General features: G+C 36.8%; 1 protein-coding gene across 6 annotated transcripts in view; it reads left to right on the top strand.

Moving 5' to 3' along the window:
• ADAM23 (ADAM metallopeptidase domain 23) overlaps window positions 1-23165 on the top strand; it is a 185407-nt gene that overhangs the window by 108099 nt on the left and 54143 nt on the right. For all 6 annotated transcript variants that reach the window (XM_043910262.1, XM_043910260.1, XM_043910259.1 and 3 more), the window contains exons 5-10: window positions 3174-3256; window positions 4289-4352; window positions 8303-8375; window positions 9361-9437; window positions 11113-11178; window positions 21244-21315. In XM_043910262.1, the coding sequence (XP_043766197.1) occupies window positions 3174-3256; window positions 4289-4352; window positions 8303-8375; window positions 9361-9437; window positions 11113-11178; window positions 21244-21315 (435 nt within the window). The remainder of the gene's footprint in view (window positions 1-3173; window positions 3257-4288; window positions 4353-8302; window positions 8376-9360; window positions 9438-11112; window positions 11179-21243; window positions 21316-23165) is intronic.

The raw sequence follows: 23165 nt of genomic DNA, 5'->3' as shown, positions 1-23165 counted from the left end.
TCATTTGATAATTGGGTGCACCCTTTTACACACTTAAATATCATCTGAGGCTATTGTAATACAGCTTAATAAGCAGTGATCAAGATGACTGTAAATCGTCAATAAAAAGTCAAAGTCAATATTCTATTTAAGAAATTTGGAATTAACATATCCCCACTGTATATATAAAATAATCAACAAGGACTTGCTGTATAGCACGGGGAACTCTACTCAATATGTGTGTGTGTTAGTCACTCAGTCGTGTCCGACTCTTTGTGATCCCGTGGACTGTAGCCCACCAGGCTCCTCTGTCCATGGGATTTCCCAGGCAAGAATACTGGAGTGGGTAGCCATTCCCTTCTCCAGGGGATCTTCCCAACCCAGGGATTGAACCTAGGTCTCTTGAATTGCAGGCAGATTTTTTTATCATTTGAGCCACCAGGGAAATTACATTTCAATATTAAATTAAAAAAAAATAGGAAACTTCTGGTTAGACAGTGTGGATTCCGTGCTTGTATTTATCTCTAGTTCCTTATAGTGACAAACTCAAGTAACAGCTAAGGATTTGTAAAAAGGGTAGAAACCCACGGGGATTAAGAGAAGAGAAGACAGCTAATAAGAGGTGTCCATAAGATGGCAGGCACTAGAAAGCAGATGGATTAAGAGTAATTGTCCTAGATTTGAGTTTTTCTTGCTCTGCTAAGTTCCACTGGGACAAAGCCAAGCAGAACCAAGCCAACTTGTGTTTCTTCACCCATAAAGCCCCAGGAATTGAAAGTACCAGAAAACAGAAAGATTGGTTGAAAGTCTACCTGGAGAAGGTACTAAATCCCTGATCTACTCCCTGCCCTGGAGAGCCATTCCTCTGCTTCAGTAGATGAGCTCAATTTGTAGAGAAAAATGGAAAGGAAGGGGCTTATCAGAGAAACAGTAGAAGTTTCCCAGAACTGAAGTGCATGCATTTTCTTTTTTTACTATTTTGATATATATTATTATTACCTGCACTGACACATGCTCAGATATGTTTCATGTGGAGTTGTAGGTTTTTTTTAAATTTTATTTTATTTTTATTTTTTTTAAACAATTATTTTGTATTGGAGTATTGTTGATTAACAATGTTGTGTTAGTTTCAGGGTGTGCAGCAAAGTGATTCAGTTATAGATATACAGATACTCATTCTTTTCAGATTCTTTTTCCCATATAGGTTATTACAGAATATTGGGGAGAATGCATTTTCTTGATTCAAAAGTGCCCAGCACAATCAATAAGCAAAGTCTCCCCTTGAGGTACATCATGAGATTTTGTGAAAATGGGTATGAATAGAATTTCCTGCAATCTTCTTGAAAAGGGAAACATAGATTGTGTGGACAATGTTTAACATTAGAATAATTTCCAATTCTCAACATTAGAAGATTTAAGAGTGTGCACAATGCCCTTGAAATACTGAGAGAAAGTAATTATCAATCTAGAATTCTCTACCCACCCACATGATCTAGTGTGATGATAGAAATGGGGTTTTCAACTTTCAAATTTATCTTTCATAAATACCTTTTCAACAATTACCAGAGGATGTGTACCTCCAGGAAAGGGGGTCATGAATGTAGAAGACATAGGATCTAGGATTCAGTACAGAAAGAGGACAGAGGAGTTCCCAGAATGATGCTATAGACCAGTCCTGGGATGCAACCATGCATCAGACCTAGCATGAGGGTGAAACAAGTGGGGTGTATCCAGGAACAAAATGGATTTGATAACTTACCTGCTATAATTGATCATAGGAGAAGAGTTGTAGATAATATTTTAGATAATAGGGTCTGTACCCATCTGAATATATGGAAAAGCAAAAAAGAAAAGTTCTCAAAAAATTTTAAAATAGAGCATGAAAGACAATGTCATCAGAGTGGCACAGCTGTGAACAATATTTGTGTAGTCATAATACAAACACTGTTATGACCAACCTAGATAGCAGAGACATTAAAAAGCAGAGACATTACTTTGCCAGCAAAGGTCCGTCTGGTCAAGGCTATGGTTTTTCCAGTGGTCATGTATGGATGTGAGAGTTGGACTGTGAAGAAAGCTGAGTGCTGAAGAACTGATGCTTTTGAACTATGGTCTTGGAGAAGACTCTTGAGAGTCCCTTGGACTACAGGGAGATCCAACCAGTCCATCCTAAAGGAGATCAGTCCTGGGTGTGCATTGGAGGGACTGATGCTGAAGCTGAAACGCCAATACTTTGGCCACCTCATGCGAAGAGTTGACTCGTTGGAAAAGACCCTGATGCTGGGAGGGATTGGGGGCAGGAGGAGAAGGGGACGACAGAGGATGATATGGCTGGATGGCATCACCGACTCAATGGGCATGAGTTTGAGTAAGCTCCGGGAGTTGGTGATGGACAGGGAGGCCTGGCGTGCTGTGATTCATGGGGTCGCAAAGAGTCGGACACGACTGAGTGACTGAACTGAACTGAACTGAATACAAACACTAAATATAATTTAACCAAAAGCTTCTGATGTGTGTTAGACTGTATTGTGGGCAAGAAGAGTTTTCGAGATTCTATATAAGGAAGGTAATTTCTAAAGTGAAATAAATTAGGATATAACAGTATAAATATTCCATTCAGAAATACATAGGTAAACAGCAGAAGAAACAGCTGAGAGTGTTAAAAATAGTTGCTATGGAGGTGGTGAGAGAAAGTGCTGGGAAACTGCTGTGTGTGTGTGTTTTTAAATAGGTCTTGCAGTTACTATTTGCCTTTGGAAAGTAATTTCATACATTATTTCTAAAAAAATTTATCAACTGATTTTCAAAGGTCGGAAAGCAAATCACCAAGTCTTATGTAGTTTTCTGTAAAAAATGATGATAAACACCACCTTTGGGGGAATCACCTCAGTTATGTAGAAGATTTTATTCCCTAACAATATCTGCTAAGTGTCTACTCCCTCGCATGCTTAGGAAAGGTATAAAAGTTGTTCCAGCTGCATTAATGTCTTATTCTTGTTAAAGCCTTTTCTTCATTACCTCGTATATGCACCTGCATCTTATAGAAAAGTTGAAAAGTTGAGATTTCATAACAGCCTTGAGGCGTTTCTAGGGTCATCTCTGCCTTTCTTTTGGCTTTACAGATGCATCCCAAAGAGAAAGAATCATGCTGCAGACAGCATAATTTAACAATAAAATCTTCTTCTGTATTACAGGGTGGAGAGCACTGTTACTACCATGGAAACATCAGAGGTGTCAAGGACTCAAGGGTGGCTCTGTCAACCTGCAATGGCCTTCAGTATGTGGGATCTCATAGCGAGAATCACCTTGCTTTCATCTGTTTCTTTCACCCTTTCCATCTTGTCTTTCATAGATGTTTATTTTAGTGACTCTTCTGTACCAGTCCTGGGACAGAGACTGGATGTGGTGAACAAGGAGGGCTTAGTCTCTGCTCTCTTAACACTTAAGAGTTCGCAGGTGATTTAGAGATTAAATAAATAGTTATACAGATTGTTTTTTGATTGCCATTTTGGTGGGTACTGTGAAGGAGAAGGACAGGAACTTTGAGGGTGGCCGAACCTAGCCCAGAAAGGTTTCCCAGAGGTATCTCCCAGAACTGTCAGTCAGCTTAACCTAAGGATAAGGTGAAGGTGGCCAGGCAAGGGTGGTTTGAAAGAAGAGGAGCCCATGTTTCAGTTTTCAGGCAGGCTCTTAAAAAACATTTGTAGGTGCCTTTTAGACTCAAACACAGTAGCGCTTTGTGGAAAAATCTGTTATGGCCATGTGAGGAAAAGGATCTTGAAAATCTTCTTTACACACTTTACAAAAAATCCTGTGTCTCTCAAAATTAAATGTGGCTCCCAACACAGAATCTTAATAGAAATTCACAGTTTGCAAGCATGAAGATAATTCTGTTTGCCTCTTCAGAATCAAATGTTTTAAATTGTTCTTATACACAAAGAACCTGTTTTCTTACAGATGATACTGGATTTGCGAATCAAATTTGTGCTAGTTGTACATGGCTCGGTAATAACTCAAGATATTAGAACAGCATCCATAGCCCTATCCCAGTTTGACCTTCTTATCTGTTCATTTAATTCCAAAAATTCACCATACCAGGTATAATGTGTATACTTCTCTTGCACACGTTTTGCACTTTCTGTAGCCTATACGTTGTCTAGTGCAGTGCTAGGACCACAGGGTGATTCCATGCAGATATGTGAATTTGATTTGAGGCAGAATAAAGGTATTTATTCAGGTACACTCATTTTTAAAGACAGTGTGTTTGCTATATGTGCTAACTCTCTTACTGTCGTTCCTTGTGTCGTAGTGGTATGTTTGAAGATCATACCTTTGTGTATATGATAGAACCACTGGACCTGGTTCACAATGAGGTGAGTGTGACTGTGACATCACTTTCTTTATGGGGCTTTATTTTTCCAGCATTTTGATTTTGAGCAATCAAGAGATGATCATGTAGATTTCAAAATGCATTTATCTAGAGCACTTTATTTCACATTTAGGCTGGTACCATGAGTTTTGAAGCTTAGGTTGCATGTCGGAGGTGGCACGTCAATAAGGGATGGTAAGAGGCCTCAAACATTTTGTGAAGCTAAGATCAGTTCTTCCCAGTCAGAAGAGAAAAAAGATAAGATGCTTTATTTTATACTGACCAATTTGTTTTCCTTTAAGCAAGCTTTTATTCTCATGGTCTTTAGATAGTTGTATGACTGTAAGCAAGTATATACATAACTTTTATGAGTCTAAGAATCTTCAGTGGGGAGATTTGTGGGTTCAACTATGATTACATTAAACAGTATTTATTTTTCTTTTGAGATAGGGAAGAAAATAATGTTTAGAGTCATGCATAGGCCAGCAATCTAGATAAGAAGTCATGAAGGCATTATGTTAAGTGAGTTAAGTCAGCCAGAACAAGGCAAACATTATATGATCTCACTTGTATGTGGAATCTAAATAACTGAATTTACATGAACACAACAGATTTGTGGTTACCAGAGACTGGTGGGGGAAATGAGTGAAGGTGGTCAGAAGAACACACTTCCAACTATAAGTTAAGTAAGTTCTGGGGATGCAGTGTACAGCATGTGATTGTCATTAACAATATAGTATTATATATTTCAAAGCTGCTGAGAATAGATTTTAAAAGTTCTCAACATGAAGAAAAAATGCATAACTAAGTGAAGTGATAGATATTAACTACACTTATTGTGGTGTTCATTGTATAATATATACATCTATCAAATCATTATGTTGTATATTTAAAACTTTTCCAGTGCTATATGTCAATGATATCTCAATAAAACTGGAAAAAAGAAATCATGTGCTCTGATCATGTTGCTAACTAATAGAATTCAACTAAATTAAAAATTTGATATATTTATGTATTCCTGTTTCCCTGGTGGCTCAGATGGTAAAGAAATTTGCCTGCAATGCAGGAGGCCTGGGTTCAATCCTTGGGTTGGGAAGATTCCGTGGAGGAGGGCATGGCAACCCATTCCAACATTCTCGTGTGGAGAATGCCCACAGACAGAGGAGCCTGGCGGGCTACAGTCCATGGGATCGCAGAGTCATACACAACTGAGTGACTAAGCACACATATATTCATCAATATTGTAATAAGGGCTTTCTACATACTGGATATTATTTTAGGTGCTGGGGATAAAATGGTGAACAGAATAGACATAGAACCTGAGCCTAATAGAGCGTGTAGTCTTCAGGGGCAGAGACAGGAATAAAGGTGAATAAGTAATTTCATATGGTATGTTAGATAGTGCATACTAAGGAGAGAAAAATGAAGCTGGGAAGGTGGTGCATGCTAAGTCATTTCAGTCATGTCAGACTCTTTGGAACCCTAGAGACCGTAGCCTGCCAGACTCCACTGGCAGTGGATTCTTGCCATGGGATTCTCCAGGCAAGAATACTGGAGTGGGTTGCCATATCCTCCTCCAGGGGATCTTCCCAACCCAGGGATCGAAACTGTATCTCTTACATCTCCTACATTGGCAGGCAGATTCTTTACCACTAGTGCCACTTGGAAAGGTGGGGAGGAGAGTTAAAACTTAAATTAACTGTCCAGGGCAGGGCACAATGAGGTGGTGAGTTTTGGACGAAGACTTTCAGGAAATTAGGGGACTGGATGTCTATTGCAGGAGAAGAACAAGTGCAAAGGCCCTGAGGTAGGAGCATTCTCAGTGTGTTTTAGGAACTGCGAGAGACTTCTGCTGGCTTGGAGAGGAACAGTAGGGGGTGAAGGTGCTGAGAGGTATCAGTTGGGAAGTCGTAACAGTGAAAAGGACTGCTGATGGGAAAATAGCAGTTTGAAAGTGATAGCGTCAGGATATTGCAATCATTGATGGGGAGCAGAAAAAGTGTTTTTTTAATCTTTAGAGATTTAAAATGTAGATAAGATAAATTTGGAGGCAGGAAATAGTCATTCAGGCTATTGATAATAATAGTTGAACAGACAAATATTTATTTTCTTTGTATGGCAACATGTGTATGAATATGGGGTAATTTCAAATTTGAGGCAGGAAAGTCTTTAAGTTTTAACTGGTTTATGTTTGAGTAAAGCAGTATTATTTTTAACTGATAATTTAAGAATTATCAGGTAATGAAGATCACCCCACCTAGACAGATAAAGACATTTTGATTAAGTAAAATATTTTTCCCTTACTCTACTTGTAGGTAGATGAACTGTGTACAGCACAATTATTTGACTCATACAGTAAAAAATTGACTTTGATTTCTGGCATTGATTAAGGATCCTGTGACCCTAAAATAAAACAAAAACAAAGCCAAAGAGCAAAACACCCCCTGCCCCAAATAACAACTCTCTAAGCCTTGAGTTTTTAAATAGGTGAAATGAAATAGTTTTTCATTGCATCCCTCATAGGGCAATCTTACACATTTGATGAATTAATAAATATACACGACTATGTCTATTAAACTGTTGAAGAGACTTATAAGGTGTTATTATCATAATGTTTAAAGCATTGGTTTTGCCTTGTTAAACCCATAATCCTATTCTTCAGGAGCTGATTGTTATACACTTAATGCCTTTTCTCTTTTGCCTTCCTTTTTACTGCCTGCCTATCATTCATGCAATGATTTATCCTCATCTTCACCATGGGAGAGGGATGGGAACAATGCTTGAAACTTTAGTTGGCTTTTAAAATTATGTTGCTAGTTGTGGGTTTCATCACTCCACGTATCTTTTCACCTGATACCAGAATTAAGAGTCTATGGTACTTGAATTTAGATTTTTGATATTTAATTTACTGTTAATTTTAGTATTCTTTGTAAGTCCAGTAATATGGAGGAAGTATTTCTTGTGAGAACCCATGTTATTTCTCAAATAATAAATGAATGGCAAAACTTTTATTTATTATAAGTCTTTTATGTAATTTAATAAGAGCACTTTTTAAAATAAGCTTTTTTTTTCTGATTATAAAACATTGTGGGGAATTTGGAAAAGCGCAATAAGCAAATATTTAACTGAATAGTATTTATCCATTATGCCATCCCCTAGAGATAACTTCTCTTTACCTTTCAGTGCACATTCTTCCAGTTTTTCAGTGATACGTTCCCATATTTAAAAAAATAAATGGACCATTATTTTGTAATATAATTTTAACTCATTAATGTATCCTCTGAAACTCAATATTTTTGTTTGTTAAGTGGCAATAAAATATGCACCATATGGAGTGCTTGTGAGCATTAAATTGGTAAATTGGTAGCGCATCCGATGCACTCAGTAATGGAAGCTTATAGTGATGGAAATAAGACTTTAATAAAAGTGTAATATCTTGGGCAAAGGATATGGATATTTTCAAGATTTTTGATAGACTTATTAAATTTCTCTCTGACCTGTGCTACCAGCAGTGTGTAAGAGTGATTTTTGCCTTGCAACTGTAATTGACTATGGTTGTAAGAATTTTTAAACCTTTGCCAACCTGATGGCAAAAGTTGGCATATCTTTTTACTTGCATTTTGAAGAAGTGTTAAAGTGTTTGTCTTTCATTATGCAGTCATTGCCCATTTGTGTTTCTTTCTTGTGAATTTCTTATGCATGGGTTAGAAGAAAGTTAAGGTTTAAGAATAATAATGAAACTATGCTTTTTATCTAAACTGGGGAAATTGGATGATGCTCTATTTTATTTGAAGTTCAACTTTTAGCAAGACATATACTTTTCATTTTTGGTAACTAAGCCATCAGCATGTAAATGTTCCCATTTTAGGGAGAATATTAGAGAAAGTGCTTGCACTGTTCCATATAAATGCAATCATATCTTGCTTTTTAATTGACTAATTGTTTTTGTTTCAGAAAAGCACAGGTCGACCACATATAATCCAGAAAATCTTGGCAGGACAATATTCTAAGCAAATGAAGAATCTCAGTAAGTTTTCGTTAAAGTAGCCATTCTGTTTTATGTACTAGAAGCTTTGACTTGGAGCTTGGTAGACATGCAGGCTCGTTGGAAAGTGGAATTGGTTTGAGATCTGGAGTGAGCAGTGTTGGTAGGCAGTTCACGTGGCTTTCATGTAATGAAGCATGAAGAGTCGCTTCCAATGGAAGGACTGAAATATGAAACTCAGATGTAAGGCTGTGTTAGAAACTGCGGAGTGTGGCCATATTTAACAGAGTTATTTACAGGGAGGTTCATCCTTAGATTTTCATGGAAGTTTGCTGCTCTTTGATTAGCTGGTGCTATCTCTCTTATGGTCTGGTTCTGAGGCATCTTAAGCATGCTGATTTGGCAAAAGCCGCTTTTGGATTACTGGGGTATGCAATGTTATTTCTGTATATCAGTACCAAAAGTTTTTAGTAATTTATGCAAAAGGTTACGCCATGCATTCTTCTTAATTCTAAAATAAATTAAGGGGACTTCCCTGGTAGTCCTGTGGCTAAGATTGCACAATCCCAGTGCAGGGGACCTGGGTTTGATCCCTGTTCAGGGAACTAGATCCCACATGCCACAATGAAGACTGAAGATTTGGTGCAGCCAAATAAATAAATAATAAAAACCCTCTAAAAAAAGGAAAGCATTTAAAAAATAAAGTGAATTAAGCATAGTAGAATTCTAAATTTTCAGATATCTAGGGTCAGGTGGTTGTGGATCAAATACGCATATTCCCAGGAGTCTTGAACAGCTCATTATGTTTTTCATGAGGTTTGGAAGAAAATAATGCTTTTGGATTACATTTGTGACCATGAAAATGTGAACTATTTAATAATTGGCGTGCTTTTTCCACCTTAGTTTATTTTGATTTTGAGAAGACAAATGCTATCAATGCTGCTATTCCCTCACATAATATTTTTAAAACATTCTTGCATTGAAATGCAGTCAAACATACATTTTGGCCTTCTTTCCTTTTGCACAGGTATGGAAAGCAGTGACCAGTGGCCCTTTCTGTCTGAATTACAGTGGTTCAGAAGGAGACGGAAGAGAGCAGTCAATGTGAGTGTGACATTGAGTCCCTAAATACGAATCCTGTGATTATATCATCGACAACTTTCATAGAGCTCCTCTGTGTGGATAAATGTGTAGGGGCTTTGGAATTGAAATTATGTTCCTAGTCTATTTCATAATAGGTTAGAAAGCTGTAATGATGGGGACTGTTTAGTAATTACATGGTGAATGCTATGTAACCAAAAATTAATTCCACAGCATATGGATTACATGGTAATTTACTCGATAACTTAATGAGTAATTACACTGAAAATTGCACTTTTAATTTTTTTGACTGTGTCGCACAGTTTGTGGGATTTTAGCTTTCTGACCAGGGATTGAACCCATGCCCCGGCAACAGAAATGTGGAGTCCTAACCATTGGACTGCCAGGGAATTCCCCAAAATTGCACATTTAAGATAATGTTTTGCTAAATGTAATTTTTATGGCAAATTAGACCACCAGCCATTGAAAACTTAGTGATAGGTCGGATCATCCTCTCTTTTATGAGCTTGTCTTTGTATTGTGGTGATTATGGATACAATTTTTTTTAAACTTATAGATCTGTTTTTGCTTACTCTTGAAATTGCAGTTGGTAATAATAAATTTTATATAGACTGTTGATGTTTGACTGCAGTCCAGTCTTATCAAATATAAACTGATCAATGACCATGTGCTGTTCTAACTATGAAAAACAAATGATAGTCCAAATGACAGCTAAAATACTTAGCCCTTGCTCTTTAAAGGATTATCTAGTAATCAAACTTTAGAATATGATAATTGTCAACATTTGTTCCTTTGAGAACTTGTGTGGTTAGCAATTAGTACAGTATTATGAGAATTTCATTCCCCTGAATTCACGTTTCTATGTGACTACATTGGTACCTATTCCAGATGTACTATGCTATTCTTATTGAGATTTATTTATTTTAACATATTAATAATTATGCATTTTTCTCTAGAATATTTTTACATATTAAAAATTGTATGAAAACCACATGAGCTGCTCTCTGTCTGTATGAGTACCTAATGATAATTAAATATAGTTCTTTCCTAAACAGTTGTACATTTGTTGTTGTTAAGTTGCTCAGTTGTGTCCAACTCTTTGCAACCCCATGGACTATAGCCCAACAGGCTCCTCTATCCATGCTGGTTTTCAGGCAGAAATATTGGAGTGGGTGTCCAGTTCCTCTTCCAGGGGATCTTCCTCACCCAGGGATCAAACCCATGTCTTCTGCAAGTCTCCTGCATTGCAGGCAGATATTTTATCACTAAGCCACTGAGGAAGCCCAATTGTATGTTTTGTCTTTTTTGTTCAGTTGCTAAGTCGTCTCTGACTCTTTGTGACCCTACGGACTATATGGGTTCTTCAGGCGAGAATACTAGAGTGGGTTGCCATTTCCTTCTCCAAAGGATCTTCCTGGACCAGGGATCAAATCCATGTCTCCTGCATTGGCAGGCAGATTCTTTACCACTGAGCCACCAGGGAAGCCCAATTGTATGTTTACCCACACTTCATAGTCACTTTTTCCTTCCATTTCCCTGACCAGTTTCTTTGAGGGTGTTCATAAAGTGAGCAGCAAAGAGTTCTTCTGAAATTTTAAGTCAGTCTTGCAGTTAACAGCCAGCATTAGAGATATTTTCTTTAACCACCATTCTGATCACATATTTTTATTTTCTACAGCCATCCCGTGGTGTGTTTGAAGAAATGAAATATTTGGAACTAATGATTGTTAATGATCACAAAACGGTAAGAATACAGAATCAATGGGTTTTAGACTGGACAGTTTACTTCAGAAACAACAATAATCTTCTGTTAGCGTCTGTCAAAGTAAAATACTTAAAAGACATGTGAAGAATAATTACTATCCTCCATTGGCCCCTCTTGAGGATAAAGTAGGAATTTTCTTAACCGTACTCTGCTGAACCACTTTCCTTATAAAATATCTTGGCTGAAGCCCAGAGCCTCCTGAAGGGTCTTGGTCAGTAGGCTGTTTGCTAGTACAGTTGAATTCATAGATACAGATGGCCGACTGAATCTACTGTAATGTGCTGAACAATTTTATATAAAGTCCTTGAGCATCAGAATTTTTGCATTTTTGCCGCTGCTGCTAAGTCTATTCAGTCATGTCTGACTCTGTGCAATCCCATAGATGGCAGCCGGCATCTTTAGGGGCTCCTAGAACCAACCATCCTTGGATACTGCAGGACAACTTTATACCTAATACTTGTGGTGTGCTGGTAAATGCTTAACACTTGGTTCTCTGAAAAAAAAAAAAAAAAGCTTTGATTTAAAATGTTTGCTGACACTACTAGATATATATAAAATAGGTTAACTAGTAAGGTTCTATTGTATAGCACAGGGAACTCTACTCAATACTCTATAAAAGTATATATATGTGTATGTATAACTGATTCACTTTGGTGTACACCTGAAAATAATGCAACATTGTAAGTCAACTATACTCCAATAAAAAATGCTAAAAAATGTTTGCTGATATCCATGGTGTAAATACTCCTCCGTGGCTGATTTCAAGCTACCAAAGCAATGTCATTAAATGAGGACCTGGGAAAGATGTATTCAGTTAGCTCATGTGAACTGGTGGGAGCTGGCTCCAGTACCCTACTGCCCCATTTTTCAAACTGTTTAGGGCACTTGTAATTTTTGTTGTAATTACATAATTCAGTTTTTTAAGCTATATAAACTAAGACAAAGAATAATTTGCTTTATGAAAGCTAAGTTACATTTTTGGAGAGACTTTATAAAGATGGGACTGTTAAGACACACCTACAAGTCAGGTATAGATGAAAAACTTGTTAAAAATTGCAACAAAAATTCAGATTGTTTGGAAATATCTTTAAGTCCTTGTTTTTCTTTAAGGAAATAAAAATTAGGTTAGTAAACCTATTAGGTTAGATTTTATATAATGTATATATAATATAGCCTATTGCTGTTGTGTCTGACTCTTTGTGACCCCGTGGACTGCAGCAACTCCAGGCTTCCCTGTCCATCACCAACTCCTGGAGCTTGCTCAAACTCATGTCCATTGAGTTGGTGATGCCATTCAACCAGCTCGTCCTCTGTCATCCTCTTCTCCTCCTGCCTTCAATCTTTCCCAGCATCAGGGTCTTTTCTAATGAGTCGGGTCTTCGTATCAGGTGGCCAAAGTATTGGAGCTTCAGCTTCAGCATCAGTCCTTCCAATGAATATTCAGGATTGATTTCCTTTAGGATTTGACTGTTTTGATCTCCTTGCTGTCCAAGGGACTACTATGTGAAATTCTAATCAGCCGAAAAGCCCTTAAAACTGTATGTGTTTAAAAATGTTGATTTAATTTATATTTAAACCTTTTTTGGGTCTCTGCTTTAACTGATGTTTTCCATTAATTACCAAGTACTGGCTCAATTATGCTGAATATGAAGTTATTCAGTAGCATCTCTCTTAGTAAGATATGCAGACTTATGTTTTGATCCAGTAGCTTTTAAGTACATTGCTTGAATGTTAGTAGGAAACAGAAGAATTATGTACAATTTAGGACAGATCTGTGTGATAGAAAGGAAAACCGAATGTGTGGATAGCCATTTTAGATAACAAAGGCTAAAATATGACTTTCTGAAGGACATTAATTTCCTTGAAATGCCAAGATAATTTTTTTATCTGAATTATTTTTGTTGATTGGAACTTTGAGATTATTGCCATCCACTTCTCAATCTTTAGGCATGTTGTAAAATTATTTTAGAAGCCTAAACTTTTCCCAACATACAGTGTACAATATTTTTACAGTAGTGAAAATAATAATTAAGATATATACATTACCTTTTAATTCACAAAGAGCATTCACATATAGCTGGTAATTGATAGACAAATTCTCCAACCCATGACTTGCAATTCCAATCTCTTGTTCCATGACTCTGTTAGGAAGATTCATGAAGCCATCAATCAAAGAGCAGATTTCAGAAACTGTACAAATAGGAGGCATGATTAATTTAGAAAATTATATATTTTGAATTTATTTTTATATATTTTAAAATGGGAAGCCTTTAAATAATCTTGCCTTTATTTATGAATAATAAAATAGTGCTCACCTTTAAAATATTGTTTTGTAGATAGAATATTTCTAATATTATTTATATTCTGTGATAAAGTTACCTTATTTAGGCTACCAGTCTTTTAATGGTAGATATTAGTAATTTGTTTTATTGTTATTATTAAAGTGAGTGAGAATTAGGCATGAGTACATCTGTGTTTGAAACCAGAAAAAAAACTATAATTCACTCTGATAAGTTTGGAGGGAATACATGTTATGAAATGGAAAAAAAAAGAAAGCCTTTATTATTGGATGATAATAAGGCCTAAAGTAGAAATAAATTACTTAAGAAGATTTCTACTGTTTTTTTAAATTGAAGTATAGTTGATTGACAGTGTTTCAGGTGTATGGCAAAGTGATTCCATTACGCAGATTCTTTTCCATTATGTGTTATCACAAGATATTAAATACAGTTCCTTATGCTATGCAGTGTGCTTCCCAGGTGGCCCGGTGGTAAAGAATCTGCCTGCCCACCAGGAGATGTCTGACAAGCAGGAGATGCGGGTTTCGTCCCTGGGTCAGGAAGATCCTCTGGAGAAGGAAATATCAACCCATTCCAGTATTTGTGCTTGGGAAACCCCATGGACAGAGGAACCTGGCAGGTTACAGTCCATGCAGTTGCAAAGAGTTGGACATGACTGAGCAACCTACCAGCAGCAGTAGTGCTATATAGTTGGTTCTTGTTAGATTTCTGCTAGTTAAATAAATGCTGCTTCGGTGCAAAGAACTAGATAGATTCCTTTTCTTAGACCAAACTGGATTCTAGCTCATAATAGTCCCAGATAAGTGGGTCATTTTATACGAATTTCTTTTCTTTTGAAAGTTGTTGTTGTTCAGTCGTTAAGTTGTGTCCAACTCTTTGCAACCTCATGGATTGCAGCACCGTTGGCTTCCATGTCCTTCACTATCTCCCAGAGTTTGCTTAAACTCATGTGCTTTGAGTTGGTGATGCCATCCAGCCATCTCATCTTCTGTCACCCCTTTCTTCTCGTGCACTCAATCTTTTCCAGCATCAGGTCTTTTCCAATGAGTCTGCTTTCCATATCAGGAGGCCAAAGTATTGGCACTTCAGCTTTAGCATCAATCCTTCCAATGAATATTCAGGGTTGATTTCCTTTAGGATTGAGTGGTTTGATCTCCTTGCCATCCAAGGGACTCTCAAAAGTCTTCTCCAGCACCACAATTTGAAAGCTTCAGTGCTGAGCCTTCTTTATGGTCCAACTCTCACATCCACACATGACTACTGGAAAAACCCTGATAGCTCAGTTGATGAAGAATTCACCTGCAGTGCAGGAAACCCCAGTTTTATTCCTGGGTTGGGAAGATCTGCTGGAGAAGGGATAGGCTACCCATTCTAGTATTATCGGGCTTCGCTTGTGGCTCAACTGGTAAAGAATCCGCCTGCAATGTGAGAGACCGGGGTTCGATCCCTGGGTTGGAAAGATCCCCTGGAGAAGGGAAAGGCTACCCACTGCAGTATTCTGGCCTGGAGAATTCGATGAACTGTATATGGGGTTGCAAAGAGTTGGACACGACTGAGCAACTTTCACTTTCACTTTGACTATACAGACACTTGTCAGCAAAGTGATGTCTTAGCTTTTTAATATGCTGTCTAGGTTTGTCATAGCTTTTCTTCCAAGGAGCAAGCTACTTTTAATTTCATGGCTGCACGTTAAAAAGAATTCATTTGAATCAGTTCTAATGAGATGGATGAAACTGGAACCCATTATACAGAGTGAAGTAAGCCAGAAAGATAAAGACCAATACAGTATACTAACACATATATATGGAATTTAAAAAGATGGTAATGATAACCCTATATGCAAAACAGAAAAAGAGACACAGATGTACAGAACAGACTTTTGGACTCTGTGGGGGAAGGTGAGAGTGGGATGTTCTGAGAGAATAGCATTGAAACAAGTATACTATCAAGGGTGAAACAGATCACCAGCCCAGGTTGGATGCATGAGACAAGTGCTCAGGCCTGGTGCACTGGGAAGACCCAGAGGGATGGGATGGGGAGGGAGGCGGGAGGGGGGATCAGGATGGGGAACACATGTAAATCCATGGCTGATTCGTGTCAATGTATGGCAAAAACCATGACAATATTGTAAAGTAATTAGCCTCCAACTAATAAAAATAAATTAAAAAAATAAAGTAAAAAAAGAAAATAAACACATTAAAAAATGTTCAAAAAAATATTTCATGGCTGCAGTCATCATCTGTAGTGATTTTGGAGCCCAAGAAAATAAAATCTATCACTGTTTCCACTTTTTCCCCATGAAGTGATGGGACTGGATGCCATGACCTTAATTTTTTGAATGTTGAGTTTTAAGCCAGCTTTTTCACTCTCTTCTTTTACCTTCATCAAGGGGCTCTTTAGTTCCTCTTCACTTTCTGCTGTTAAGGTGGTGTCATCTGCATATCTGAGGTTGTTGATATTTCTCCCGGCAATCTTGATTTCAGCTTGTGATTCATCCAGCCCAGAGTTTCTCATGATGTACTCTACATATAAGTTAAATAAGCAGGGTGACAATATACACCCTTGGTGTACTCCTTTCCCAGTTTTGAACCAGTCTGTTGTTCATGTCTGGTTCTAACTGTTGCTTCATGACCTGTGTATAGGTTTCACAGGAGACAGGTAAGGTGGCCTGGTATTCCCATCTCTTTAAGAATTTTCCAGTTTGTTATGATCCACCCAGAAATTCATGAAATGAGAGTTGAAAAAAGTTATTTTTTAAAGATGTGCTTTATATGAGATGAAGATAGTTTTTGAATTTGAATACTTAATAAGGGATAAATCAGAATATGGATCCGGTACTTAAATTTGAGTGTCAAAGTAAAACTAAACTAGAATAATTGTCATTTATTTAAAAAAATGTTTTTGGCTGCACTACACAACAGGTGGGGACCTCCCTGACCAGGGACTGAACCTGTACACCCCGCAGTAGAAGCATGGAGTCTTAAGCACTAGACCGCCAGGAAAGTCTGACATCTATTTTTTAATATCTGGATGTTTGCTATTGGGTTTTAGAATGTCTTCTCTCGGAGAGTGCTAATCTTATAATCTTTGTGCTACATGAGGCAACACATTTATTTTCATAACTATAACCCTCAGGTTGAAAATCAAGCTCTAATTTTAATTTTTTTTTCAAAAAGCAAATATTTTTTAAATAATTTTTATTGGAATATAGATGGCTTACAACATTGTGTTAGTTTCAGGTGTACCACAAAGTGAATCAGTTATTCCTACACATACAAGATATCTGCTCATTTTTAGATTCTTTTCCTATACAGACCATTATAGAGTCTTGAGTAGAGTTCCTTGTGCTGTATTGTAGGTCTTTATCAGTTATCTATTTTACACATAGTAATGTGAATATGTCAATCCCAATCTTCCAGTTTATCCCTACCTGCCTTTCCTTCCTGGTAACCATAAGTTTGGGGCTTCCCTGGTTGCTCAATTGGTAAAGAATCTGCCTGCAATTCGGGAGACCCAGGTTCAATCCCTGGGTCGGGAAGAGCTCCTAGGGAGGGGAATGGTTACCCACTCCAGTATTCTTGTCTGAGAAACCCCAGGGACAGAGGAGCCTGGAGGGCTACAGTCCATGGGGTCACAAAGAGTTGGACACAACTGAGCAACTAACACTAAATAACCATAAGCTTGTTTTCTACATATTGAACTCTGTCTGTTTTGTAAATAGGTTCATTTGTACCTTTTTTTTTAAAAGATTCTACTTTTAAAATTTTAAAGATTAAAGAATCTTTTTTTAAAGATTCATGAGTGGTATTATATGATGTTTGTCTATCTCTGACTTAGTTCACTCAGTAAGATGTTCTCTAGGGCCATCCATGTTGCTGCAAATAGCATTATTTCATTCAAAAATCAAATATCTTAAGGATTGTGCTTGTTCAGAAAGGAGAAGCAAATTTGACACTTTAAATGTAAATTATTCTCAGCAATCGGAAAATGTGAAAATAAATTAGTTCATAAATGGAGATTGCATATATTTCTTTGTGTGTATAATTAATTCTCATTCATGCAGGAAATAGAAACATTTTGCCTACATTTACTTTCAAGCATACCTCTTTAATTCAGAGTAACCTAATATTGCCTTCCTGAAAAAATGCAGATAACTTATTTGGAACAAGCATCATATATTATCAGTAGCTTTCAATTAGAAAAAAATCTCTCAATTTTGTGTAAACCATTTTAGCAGCAGGCTGGCGGAGTCTAATTTGTGAGCCAATTATAGCCTTGATAGGGGTCTGCAAACATTTCTTTGAGCTGCTTAAGCTAAATATTAATATAAATATGAAACACCTTTTTCTATTAGAAAACTAATTGAAATATTTTAAAGTGCATGAAAAACAAATGTTTTCTACATTGTTACTCTATCTTTATGTATAAGTCAATAGGTGAAAATATGTAATGATAACTCATATATTTCAATTTAAACCTCATGTAGTTTTCCTTATTTAAAAGCCACTATATTTTATAGGGCTTCCCAGGTGACACTAGTGTTAAAGAACCCACCTGCCAATGCAGGAGACATAGAGATGTGGGTTCTATCTCTGGGTTGGGAAGATCCCCTGGAGGAGGGCACGGCAACCCACTTCAGTATTTTCTTATTTTTTTTTTTTGCCACAGGGTGTGGCATGTGGGAGCTTGATTCCCCACCCAGGGATCAAACTCGTGCCCCCTGTAGTGAAAGCCAGGAATCTTAACCACTGTACTTCCCACTGGAGTGGGAAGTCCCCCACTCCAGCATTCTTGGCTGGAGAAAACCACGGACTACAGGCCATGCGATTGCCGAGTCGGACACGACTGAAGTGACTTAGCATGCACGCACATATTTTATAGGTACCCCAACAAATTATGATTTCTCATCAATGATCATAATTTATTAGGCATGCACATAAACTATTTTATATTACTTGTTAACAAGTTTATCTCTTATGTTGACCCAGAGTAAGCATTGAATTCCAGCTGTTTGATCTTGGATAATTATTTATCCTCTCTGAGCCTCACTTTCCACATTTGTAAATGGGGATGATAAAACTTACCTCACTGAGGCTGGCCAATATTTGTTGTAGGAGAAACCCTAATCATAGATCCTAGTAAATCCTAGGTACCCAATTATACGGAATTTCAAGTGAATAAACCTAGTGGTCACTCTTTTTCCTTGTCATACTTGTCTTCTCAGCAGCATTGGACACAGTTGTTTATTCTTCCCTATTTGAAATATTGTCTTCATCTTTCTGCTTCTATGACACAATAGCTGTCTCACATCATTGGCCGTTTCTTCTTAGTCTTTTATGTTTGGCCTTTAGAATTTTGAGAATGCCTCATAGCTTGGTTTGGGCTCTCTTTTCTTTCTATAACTTTCCCTCAAGCGACCACTTCCAGTCCTAAGTTTTTAAATTATATTGTGACTTAAATTCATCACTCTCAACTTTATACTCTAACCTGCTGAGTTCCATAGTTCTATTAATATATCTGACTGCCTACTTCAATATTGGGTAGACATCTCACATTATAAATCAGAACTCTTGGTTCCTTAGTCCTAAACTGCTTTATCCCTAGTCTTTCTCATCATTTTAAATGGCACTCCCCCGCCTCCACCCCAGCTATTCTAGTTCAAAACCTTGGAATCATCTTTTACTCTCTTTCCTTATCTTCCACATCCTACATGGGTGTCCTATCTTCATTATTTTTTAACCTGGACTATTATAATATTTTCCCAACAGGTCTCTCTTCTTCCATTCTTGACTCTCTAATTCACTCCCCTCACAGCAAGCGGAGTGATCTTTCTAAAAAGAAAGAGATGGAAGTTACAAATATGAAATAAAAAACATCACATTCTGATAGCCTTTTGAAGTTCTCATTTTTTAACTTGCATGTCATACTTTCCATGTTCATTATACTATAAAAGGACATATCCCAAAAAGACAAATTAATGTTCAGAAGCAAAACAAATTCATTTGGATAGATATGTACCACCACTGCCCTAGAATAGATGTCAACTAATATTTTCCCTTTCTTTTTGTCATAAGTACTTCTTAATGTCAGGACTTTTTTAAAGTGTGCATTTCAGTGGCATTTAGTTGTGCATCCATTACCTCTATCCAGTTTCCAAATATTTCATCACCCCAAAGAGACTTAATGTTGAGACTTTTGCTTTTACTTTTAAAGATATTTTTGAAATTTTTCAGCTTGTGTAATTTGCTAGGCAACTTAAAATGCTGAGCTCTTTACAGCAACTTCTTTGTGCTAAGTTTAAACACACCTGTTAAAATATCTCACTATATCCTCACATGGTGGAAGGGACTAGGGATCTCTTTAGAGACTTTTTTTATAAGGCACTAATCCCATTCATGAAGACTCCATCCTCATAACTTAAGTACTGGTCAAAGGTCCCACCTAATACCATCATTTTGGAGTTTGAAATTTTAGCATAAATTTGTGGAGCACACAAATATTCACACCATAGCAAATATTATAAATATAAATAGCCATAAATTAATGATGCTCCTAATAACACAATACTAATTTATTGCACATTCATCATGGGTTGTCAGTATGCTTGGTATTATAAAAATTTTATATCAGATAGATCAGCATTAAGACATACTCTTCATTTTAAAAACATAGTAACAGGGTTAAAGAGACTGAAATAAAGGGATTCTGACAAATTTATAGTGTAAAAATGGACCAAGGAGAAAAAAAGAATATTATGAAAAGTGCAGTTTTTAATAATTATAATTGAAGTCAAATTTTAAAGATATGGTGCATACCTTATTTGGTAGTTTTGAAGATGTTTTTCTTTTTCCTCAACAGAGGCCATGATCCCCTTGTGGTAAACTTTAGTTTTCAAATGTCCCCTCAAAGCCATGTTAAGCTAAGTACTCCTTACTAAAACTGTAGCCCTTCAGATGTTATGTAATTACTCTATTAATTTACTTAATTTTCTTAAATGGTCATAAATAGCCATAAACAACCATACTGTTGGCACATTTCATTTGTACTTTTTGTCTCTTCTTTGACTTCTGAGCTGTCAAAAGCAAAAGGCTTCGTTTGGAGGAGGTATTCTTCTGAAAGGATATATTAAAATGTATGTTTTATTATGCAAGGTATACATTTTGCAGTCCATAGTGTGGACTGAATCTAAAGTGTTGCCTAAGAAATCTTCTTGATCTTTGTATGAGATTAAATTCAAATGAGAAGGGTGTCCTGTAGGGATTAAATTTCTTGGTCTAGACTCTTTATAAACTGGTAAAGTCAAGTAACAAATTTAAAAAGGATTGCATTTGTTAGACATTGAGAGTAGTTAACAGCTTACTGCTCAAGTGTAAAGTTTCTCACACAGAATCACTCGGCCCTCCCCATTACCCAGAACATCATGGGTATTTTTAAAAATTAATTAACTAGTTAATTACTAGTTAATTAATTTTTAAAGTTGGAGGATAACTGCTTTACAATGTTGTGTTGGTTTCATCATGGGTATTTTATACAGTTATACTTTTCCTGCTTAACGGAGAAATAAAATAAGAACACTGGTATGTCCAAATCCAGCACAAATTGAAGTCAGTATTTTTAATTCCCATTTCTACTCTTGCTGTCAGATTCCTGTTTTTATGGAATTTTGAAAATTTATCATTAAATTATGGTTTGACAGTGACTGGTCTTTGTCTCCCTTCCCCCGTCCCCCCGCTCCTGACCCCAGTATAAGAAGTGTCGTTCTTCTCTTGCACATGCGAACAACTTTGCAAAGTCTGTGGTCAACCTTGTGGATTCTGTAAGTATCCTGGTTTTCTTGAACCCGTTTTTCCAAGATGGAATGGTTTATATCTCCATTATTTACTTGTTGCTTTAGTTGTTTCTGGGACAAAACTAAAAACACTATCCTTAAGCTCATCTGGCTAAGAAATTATAGACTGGTCTGAATCACAAAGAGCAGTGTTGTCAGAGTTTCAGGGGATTGTTGAGTTATTCTTGGGATCCCAAAGTTGCACTGATGTTCCTTTTGGGTGATATCTAGATATTATTTTCACCAGAGTCTATGGAGGACAAAACGTAGAGAAAATTAGCTACAGAACAAGTGTAAATTAAACTTGGCAAGTGAGGCTTTGTTAATAATAATCAGCTGAGCTTATCATCTTAAATATATGGCAGAAAAACTAATAGATTGAGGTGGATTATGTTTGGTGAATATAGGCAGTACAAAAAATTTTTTTTTTAAAGAACCCAAATTTATTTTCTTAGTGTTCCTATGAGAATGCTTCAGACTGTATTTTTAGATGACAAAGTTAAGTGCAGTTCCCAAATAGAGCTAATTTAAAAGTAAAATATATATCTTCTTAAAAAAGGCTTCTAATCCCTAAATTGTTCATATTTTTTCCTCTTCTCATTCTGATAGGAAATCCGTAAGTGTGAATATTATTCATTGTGTTCCAATAAATAATTCAATTTGAATAGTTACAAATAAACAGCATAATATTTTGTGTATTCTAATGTAAAGTTCTGTTTTGCAAGCCAAATATATATATATTTATCTGATATTTATTGTATATTCCCTCTTAACTGGGAAGAACATTATAAATTGCTTAATATCTAAATGATACTATTTTTCCCCAAAGAACCGTGTTCTTTTTTGCCTTAAATTTAAACAGTCCAAAAGCCTTTAATCATCTAAACACTCATATAATACCTAGTAGGCACAGGTGGGCTTTCCTGGTGGCCCAGCAGTAAAGAATCCACCTGCAGTGCAGAGGCTGCAGGAGACCCAGGTTCAATCTCCGGGTTGGGAAGATCCCCTTGGTAGGAAACGGCAACCCACTCCGGTATTCTCTTCTGGAGAATCCCATGGACAGAGAAGCCTGGTGGGCTACAGTCCATAGGGTTGCAAAGAGTTGGACACAGCTGAAGCAACTCAGCATGGGAACGGTGGAACAGAATAATATGGGGAGAGGGTAAGAGAATGTCATGTAGAGTTAAGATTGAAATTCTGAAAGCCAGTTATCACCGGGTTTATTAATTTCCTTTAATTTCGGCCCTTGTCAGTCTTCTCAGAGGATAAGTATAAGTGGATGTGAAAAAGAGAATATTAAACCTCACTTTTCCCATGCCCTAGCTATTTGCTTGGTGGAATCTTCATGTTTTGTCATTTCACCATGGCTGAATAGAATCACATCTTGCAATGTGTCATTTTTATTTTGAGTTGTCATACAAGGTTCTGAAGTTGACAAACTATTTTTTCAAAGACATGACATTTAACTCACTCCTTGTTGTAAAATCATTATAGCGTCAGGTTAATTTAGGCATGATGGTGTTTCTTCAGTGTGTTGTAAAGTCATCCATTATTTTCTTAATTAGCTTGAAAATAGGACAAAACATTCATCGAAATTGCTTACATGAGTGAATTCTTTAGCTATTGGGCCAAAAGGAGAGAAAGAGCAGAAAGTTATAATTTAAATATTGTGAATGATGTCACTCTGTAGTGAGAGGGACATGGGTAATATAAGTCTGCTCTTCCCTCTTTTTGGCCTCAGATTTGTTTCTCTTCCAGTGTTATTTTACTTTTCATATAACAAGGATTCCAAGGACAAGCCAACCATGGTGTTAATGCTTGTCCAAGGATGTAGTGAT

Source organism: Cervus elaphus, chromosome 8 (genome assembly GCF_910594005.1).
Source record: "Cervus elaphus chromosome 8, mCerEla1.1, whole genome shotgun sequence".
Classification (NCBI taxonomy): domain Eukaryota; kingdom Metazoa; phylum Chordata; class Mammalia; order Artiodactyla; family Cervidae; genus Cervus; species Cervus elaphus.
This window is presented reverse-complemented; position numbering and strand designations above follow the sequence as displayed.